A 7,672-nucleotide genomic window follows, 5' to 3' on the forward strand; every position below is an offset into this window, starting at 1 on the left:
AAATAATAATAATTAATAAATAATAAAAATTTTAAAAATCCAGTAGAACCTCCATAATTGACCACTTCCTTACATTGACCACCTTCTTAAATTGACCTAATTTTCTTTTTTTTTTTTTGCAGTTTTTTTGTCCGGGGCTGGGTTTGAACCCGCCACCTCTGGCATATGGGGCCAGCGCCCTCCTCCTTTGAGCCACAGACACGGCCCCATTGGACATAATTTTCATAGGTTGAACTTGTACAACATGAACGTACCAGTACAGCAGGCCTATTTCCTTATGTTGACCACCTCTGTATGTTGACCAGTTTGTTACAGTCCCTTTAGTGGTCACTTATAGAGGTTCTACTATAATAAGCAATATACCTGTTCATGCTGGATGGAGCCCATAATTTTGTTGTTTCATTGCAAAATAGTTCAAGCCTTAAGTGTTGGCAAGTGTTTGGGCTGCTGACCTGAAATAGCTGACCTGAGTAGATTAGGCCACAGATCTCCAGTTTCTGAGGCATGTTATAGCTGTTTCCAGAAATTTCGAGAATGTGACTACTTGGTTCTGTCTTTCCCTGGTGGCTGTGAGAGGGGCTGGGGGCATTTCTCTCTCTCATACAGGCTTCCAAGCCCCTTCCCAGGGTAAGGAAGGGGGTTGAAGGGGCTACGGAAGAGGCTGGGAGCCACTATACTCTGTCTAGAGCCCCAGATGTGAGCTCTGTGGTGACTCCCTCCACCGCCTGTGCTGCTGGGATGGGGTTCAGCTCATCCAACTACTAATGGGCTGGCAAAGTTCAGACTGAGCTGCCACAAACCCATTCCGCAGATGGGGAGACTGAGGCCCAGAGAGTTACTACTATTATGATTATTGGTGTCAGCTGTTTGCCAGGCCCTCATTCTTCCCTCACAGCTATGGGCTATGGATCCTGGGGTTTTCACTTTTGTATTTTGAAAATAATTTATTGTGTTGAAATTCACACAACATAAAAGTTACTTTTTTAAACAGTACAGTTCAGTGGATTTTGGTGTATTCAGTGTTGTGCAAGCATCCCCTATATCTGAGTTTGCAACACTCACGGTTAGTAAAGGAAGGGGCTAAGGCCACAGCTTCCGGCCTGACCTCCAAGAATTTGGTGGACCCTCCCTTTAACTCTCCCAACCAAGTCTGTGTCCCATTCCCCTTCCACCCAGGAGGTCCCCCTCCTGAGGCACCTAGACTGGAAGGGATGGGTGGCCAGCAGGGAAACAGACCCTGATGGGGGAAAAACCAAAAAATTAGGGACAACACCTGTGGCTCAAAGGAGTAGGGCTCTGGCCTTATATGCCGGACGTGGCAGGTTCAAACATAGCCCCGGCCAAAACTGCAAAAAAAAAAAAAAAAAAAGCCCTAAGAATTAGGAGATCACAGCTTTGGGGCAGCTCCCTGGACTACTGGCTTATCTGCTTACCTAGCAGAGTTTATGTGTGGCTGTTTCTTTTCCTTCCTTCTTTACTTTTCTCTCTCCTTTCTTTTCTTTTTTGGACAGCTTTATTGAAGTATATTTGATATACTACGCAATTCACCCATTTAATAATTCAGTGGCATTTATTTGTTCATTTTATTTATTTTTAGATAGAGTTTGCTCTATGGCCCAGACTGGAGTGCAGTGGTGTGATCACATCTCACTGTACCTTCCAATTCCTGGGCTCAAGGAATTCTCCTGCCTCAGCCACCCTTCAATGGCATTTAATACATTAACAGGGCTGTGCAATCATCACCACTATCCAATTCCAGAACCTTCCATCACCCCAAAAGGAAGCCACAGCCCCATTCCCATTAGCAGTCATTCATAGCCCGTCATCTAGCTCCTGATACCCATGCATCTACTTCTCATCCCTGTGGATCTGACTGTTTTGAACAATTCACATAAATGGAATCAAACACTGTATGTCCTTCTGGATCTAGGTTCTGTCACTGAGCACGAGGTCCTCAAGGTCCATCCACATTGTAGCCTGTATTGTAGCCTTTGTTTCTTTTCATGGCTTAGTGATATTCCAGTGTGTGGATGGGCACGGAGTTTATTACATTCATATTTGTATTAAGTAATTTCATCCCTGTGAGATGGGGCTGTTCTTTTTTTTTTTTTGAGACAGAGCCTCAAGCTATTCCCCTGGGTAGAGTGCCATGGCATCACAGCTCACAGCAATCTCCAACTCCTGGGCTCAAGCGAGTCTCCTGCCTCAGCCTCCCAAGTAGCTGGGACTACAGGCGCCCGCCACAACGCCTGGCCATTTTTTTGGTTGCAGCCATCATTGTTGTTTGGCGGGCCCGGGCTGGGGATTCGAACCCGCTATCTTAGGTGTATGTGGCTGGCGCCTTAGCCGCTTGAGCCACAGGCGCCGAGCCATGGGGATGTTCTTGTTGACCCCGTTTGACAAATGGGGAAGCTGATGCTCAGAGAGGTAGAGTTTCCCACCCAGAATCACAAACCATAACAGATTCAAACCTAGGCTGTGGGCCCTGGAGCCCGGGGATGCAGCTACCTGCGACCCCTGTGGGAGGGGACCTGGAAGTGAGGTTGTCCCCGGACATCAACCAGTGTCCCGGAGGTTGCAAGATACCCCTTTATTGAAAACCATTGCCTTACAGGAAAAAAAAATCCTCAAGACATAAGTTGGGGAGAAAGATGTTTCTGTGTGGTCTTGGGAGGGAACTAGAGACACATGTGGCTCTGGCCTCCCTTCTTCCCATTCCCCTGTCTTGTCCCAGCTGAGTTGTGCTTCCTAGTGGTTTCCAGCTTACCCCAGCTGCTGGGCACTTAACTGTGTCTCACTTTGTGGGGCCACTGGGACTTCATGGGGGCAGGTGACTGCTGGGGTAGACAAGACTGGCATGTGTTGCTCTGAGGGCTGTGCCATGCTGCCCACTTGTCCAGGGAACCCTGACTTGGGTTGGGCTGCAGTCAGCTTCCCCACCCTGAGGAAGGCCAAGGCCCTGAGCTCAAAGCCCCTGCATTTCCCCAGAGTCCGGATGTAACCCCTTAACTCTCTGAGGCTCCAAAGGTTGAAGGAGGAAGTGGAGACCCTGCCCAGTCATGGGGCAACATCAACCGTCTCTTCACATTGAGGCTATAAGAGGAGTGGGTGGCAGGGGGCCCTGGATGCAGACCATGGCCCACTGCCCTACCCTTGCCTCTGTCCTGCTGGCCTTGATGCTGGGCGGTGAGTGGGGCCACCATCCATCCATCTGCCCAGCCCAGGGGACTGGGCTGATCCTGGATAATGTCCACCCGTGAGGTTCAGTCCAGTGCCCTCCCTTCTGGCACAGTGGAGACTGAGGCAAGACTAGGGCAGGACAGCATGCCTCAAGGAGAGGAAAAGACGAGAGAAAGCGGAGCTCTGGGCAGTTGGACTCAGTTTCCCATCTAAGAAATGGGCAAACCCAGTCTTTCCGTCCCAGGGGCTGCTAAGGGGATTAACAATAGCAAGCAGATTTCTGGACCATTCCTGACACACAGACGGCACCCTGAAGGGAGCCTGCAAGGGGTGGCTAGACTGTAGTCAGAAGAAGAGGCCACGGAACCCCTTCAGGACCTAGCCAGATGAGGATGTTAAATGCCTCCTTTTGTCCATCTGCTAAAATGGGTCACCCTGCCAGCTGATTTTTTCTGATGCATAAAGCCTCTCTCCAGGCTCTGGCAGTGCCCTGGCTGTCATGGGACGCTAAGTTTGCAGATGAGGTTTTGAAGGTTCAGAGAGGTCCAGGCACCAGCTCAGCGGGCCACCGGTACTGGGGGCTCCCTGGGCCCTGACTCGGCGGCCCCCACAGGTGCAGCCCGGGCTGCGGAGATTGTGGGCGGGCGGGAGGCGCAGCCCCACTCGCGGCCCTACATGGCATCCTTGCAGTTGCGCGGCACCCAGGGCAGCCACTTCTGCGGAGGCACCTTGATCCACCAGCGCTTCGTGCTGACCGCAGCGCACTGCCTACAGGACATGTAAGTGCGCGTGTGCGGAGGGGCGCTGGCCTCAAGCGGTTGGCACAGGTGGTCCCGCTGGGCCGCCTGCTTTCTCTCTGGCAAGAGCGGGACAGGGTTGGGTAAGTGTCCCGTAGGGGACAGTCGCCAGTGGAGGGACCTACAGGTTGCTCCGCGAGCCTCGGGAGGAGACTTGCGGTGGGGATGGGGTGGCAGAGGACACCCACCGAATATTGAGCACCTGACCCTGCAGCCCTCATCAGCTGGTGAACGTGGTGCTCGGAGCCCACGACCTGCAGACGCCTGAACCCACACAGCAGCAGTTCCTTGTCGCTCAAGTGTTCCGAAACAACTACAACCCAGAGAACAACCTTAACGATATTCTCCTCATCCAGGTAAGTGCTGGAGGCTTGGGGGGTTGGAGGGGCGGGTCTAACCAGGGTCCTGGGACTTTCCATCTCTTCATAGCTTCAGCAAACATTTATTGAGCACCTACTGTATGTGCAGCCTGGTCCCTGTTTTTTAAGAGACAAGGTCTCTCTCTGTCACTCAAGCTGGAGTGCAATAATGTGAATAGAACTCACTGCAGCCTGGAACTTCTCGCCTGAAGTGGTCCTCCTACCTCTGCCTCCTGAGTAGCTGGGAGTACAGCAAACCCAGCTAATTAAAAAATTAGAGATATGGTTTTGTTTTTTTGAGACAGAGTCTCACTTTGTTGCCCATGGTAGCGTGCCATGGCATCATAGCTCACAACAATCTCCAACTCTTGGGGCGGTGCCTGTGGCTCAAGAAGTAGGGCTCAAGCCCCATATACTGGAGGTGGCGGGTTCAAACCCAGCCCTGGCCAAAAACAAACAAACAAAAACAATCTCCAACTCTTGGGCACAAGTGATTCTCACTCTGGCTCAGACTGGTCTCAAATCTGTGAGCTCAGGCAACCACCTGCCTCAGCCTCCCAGAGTGCTAGGATTACAGGCATGAGCGATGGTACCCAGCCTTAGAGATGAGGTCTTGCTATGTTGTCCAGTTTGGTCTTGCTCAAACTCCTGGGATGAAATGATCCTCCTGTGTTCAGATCCTCCTCCAAAGGAGCTGAAATTGAGATGGCACTCTGTCCCTGCTGTGTCTCCCCATCCCTGTGCAGTTTCACCCAGATTCTCTCCCCTCTGCCAACCTCCCCTGCCCCTACCTGAAACAACGAGGATAACCACCTCCCTTTTTGGGTCACTATTCTCCACCATTAGGCTGTGTTGCAATTACCTGTCTTATTTATGTCTTCTTCCTGACCACCTTCCACCATAAAATATCAGCTCCCTGGTCATGGTGGATTTCATCTGTGTTGATCACTGCTGGACTCCTGGCTCTTAGAACAGGACTGGGCATACAGTTGGTGCTTAATAACTGCTTTGTAAATGAATGAATGGAATAGTGACATATGCTACGATGGTGTGGGGGTGTTGTGGGGTCCAGGTAGAGGGAAGGGTGCCATTGAAGACCTAGAGGAGGCACTTTGAAGTAGTGGGCAGTGAGGTGGGAGGGGCATCTGGGTGGGTGGTCACAAGTTTTCACCCCAGCCTGTGCTATGCCACAGCTCGACCACCCAGCTAACCTCAGTGCTGATGTCACCACCGCTCAGCTGCCCCAGCAAGACCAGCCACTACTTCATGGCACCCCGTGTCTAGCTATGGGCTGGGGCCGTCTGGGTAGCCGGGCCCCAGCATCCAGCACCCTGAAGGAGCTCAACGTCACCGTGGTCACATTCCTATGCCGGCCGCACAATGTGTGCACATTCGTCCCCCGCCGCAGTGCTGGCATCTGCTTTGTGCGTACCCACCTCCACAGGAGCTGCCTTGCTACTGGGAGAACCATCCTGGGGAGGGTGGGCTGAGGCTTGAAGCTTTTTCTTGGCAGTGCAGCACACTCTGTACCTCAATCTCCCCATCAGGAAAGTGGGCACAGTCCTAGTGTGGATTCATGGGTGATGCACATCCATGTTGCCCTTGACTGTCTTTGAGGGTATGGGGGCTCCCCATCCCAGGCCCCTTTTGTACCCCAGGAAGGTGCAGGTGCCCCATCTGCCAGGTCCTGGGGGCCCCACCCAGAATCCTGTAGGTCAGGTATCCAGCAGAAGGCCTTTAAATATCCACTGCCCTACAGTGACCTCAGCCCCCTCTTCCATTCACACATTGTAAGGAAAATTCCAGTCTGGAAGCATTTACCCCTGAACAGCCTCCCTTTGGACAGACTGAGTGATTGATGCTGCATCCATCCTCCCAGGGAGACTCTGGTGGCCCCTTGATCTGCAACAACACCCTCCAGGGAGTGGACTCCTTCGTGATCCGGGAATGTGCCACTGGCCAGTATCCTGACTTCTTCGCACGAGTGGCCCTCTACGTGGACTGGATTCACTCCGTGCTGCGTGGCACTGGGGGTGAGGGCAGCCACTGAGCCTAGGCAACAGGCCCTAATGAAGAAACCTCAGGCAGAGGCAGACCTTTTCCAGAAAACTGCTTCCTCCTTGGCCAGGTCCAGGATAGCCCCCCACCCCAGTGCCCCTGGGAGCCAGGCCAACCCTGCACCCCACCCCATGAAGACATCAATAAAAGTTGGAATTCCTCCCTGACTCTTCAGTTCTTCCCCCATGGGGAGAGGTGGGGAGAACTGCTCAGCACCCCTGTGTTCAAGTCCCAGAGCACCATACTCTGGGTGACGGTGGGTCTTACTACCAGATGCCCACAGAATGTGGGTTCTAACCCAGCTCCACTAGTGTGCCCCTAGGCTAGTTGCTGAGTCTTTATGCCTCAGTTTCCTCATCTGGGAAATGGATTCACCCCAGACATTTCCTAGCACAGTCAAGGAGCTCTACCCTGGCCCTGGTCGCTCCAACTCTGTCTCTCCCAGCTCAGGGGCGCCTTGAGGATCAGGCTGTTTGTTATAACACAGGGTTGGCAGGACAGGGCTGGAGAAGCATCCATGGCCCGTGGGGCTCCTGATCCAGCTGGCGGTAGGCAGAAGGGCTGTAGGGGAGGAGGGCTTCCTGAAGGAGGTGGCAACTCCTGAGCTAAATACTGAGTGTGAATAGAAACGTAAGAAGGGCTGCCAATCAGGGACCACAGTGACTGCAAAGGGCTGAGTCGGTAGCAAGTGTGGGGTGTAAGGAGCAGCAGGGGATGCAGAGAGGCTGGAATAGAGCAAGAGGATGGGGAGAAAAGCTGGTGGAGGGAGTGACATTGAAGCATAAAGGGCCACGGGGGCCCCAACAATGAGATGAGCATGGACTCCCATTTCTCAGGGAAAGGGTAGGCAGTGAAGGAATACTCTGTGGCAGCATGAGAAATGAACTGAGGGTTCTTTTCTGAACTGAGGAAAAAGGAGGAGGTCACAGGCCAGCTGTAGAGAAGGGCGAGTGGCCATGAGAATGAGGCCTCATGCCACGAAGGCTCACTTGCTCCAGGATGCACAGGCATCAGAAGGCAGCTCCTGCCTTACTGGTTTACTATGCTGCCACCTGTTGGTAGCATACCAATTCCAGCAGGCATGAGAGTACACAGGCCTGTCCCCCTTCCCTTTTTTTTACTTTGCATATTGATGTATTTATTTCGTATATGTATATATAAATTAAAAATAGTGTTGTCTCACTATTTTTGAATGAATAAGTCTAGTCAGTGAATAACATTCACACACAATGGATGTCTTACTTATTGGGATTGAGCTGTTAAATATTTTAAAAGGAA

At 52.1% G+C, this 7,672-nt stretch overlaps 1 protein-coding gene across 1 annotated transcript; it reads left to right on the forward strand.

Annotated features, from left to right (window-relative positions):
• The first annotated feature begins 3,134 nt into the window (after window positions 1-3,134).
• Window positions 3,135-6,516, forward strand: PRTN3 (proteinase 3). The gene is made up of 5 exons (XM_003788834.3): window positions 3,135-3,186; window positions 3,794-3,959; window positions 4,192-4,333; window positions 5,530-5,760; window positions 6,216-6,516. The coding sequence occupies exons 1-5, from the start codon at window positions 3,135-3,137 to the stop codon at window positions 6,384-6,386; spliced, it is 762 nt and encodes a 253-aa protein (XP_003788882.1). The 3' UTR covers window positions 6,387-6,516.
• Window positions 6,517-7,672: the final 1,156 nt, after the last annotated feature.

The sequence above is a fragment of the Otolemur garnettii genome, unplaced genomic scaffold, assembly GCF_000181295.1.
Source record: "Otolemur garnettii isolate 467f Iridium unplaced genomic scaffold, OtoGar3 scaffold00029, whole genome shotgun sequence".
NCBI classification, from domain to species: Eukaryota; Metazoa; Chordata; class Mammalia; order Primates; family Galagidae; genus Otolemur; species Otolemur garnettii.

Excerpts from the sequence above, each read along its gene's own strand:
- PRTN3 (XM_003788834.3), top strand. The coding sequence starts at position 3,135 with ATGGCCCACTGCCCTACCCTTGCCTCTGTCCTGCTGGCCTTGATGCTG. Across the intron at positions 3,960-4,191 it reads GCGCACTGCCTACAGGACAT|CCCTCATCAGCTGGTGAACG; the intron begins GTAAGTGCGCGT and ends CTGACCCTGCAG. Across the intron at positions 5,761-6,215 it reads GCAGTGCTGGCATCTGCTTT|GGAGACTCTGGTGGCCCCTT; the intron begins GTGCGTACCCAC and ends CCATCCTCCCAG.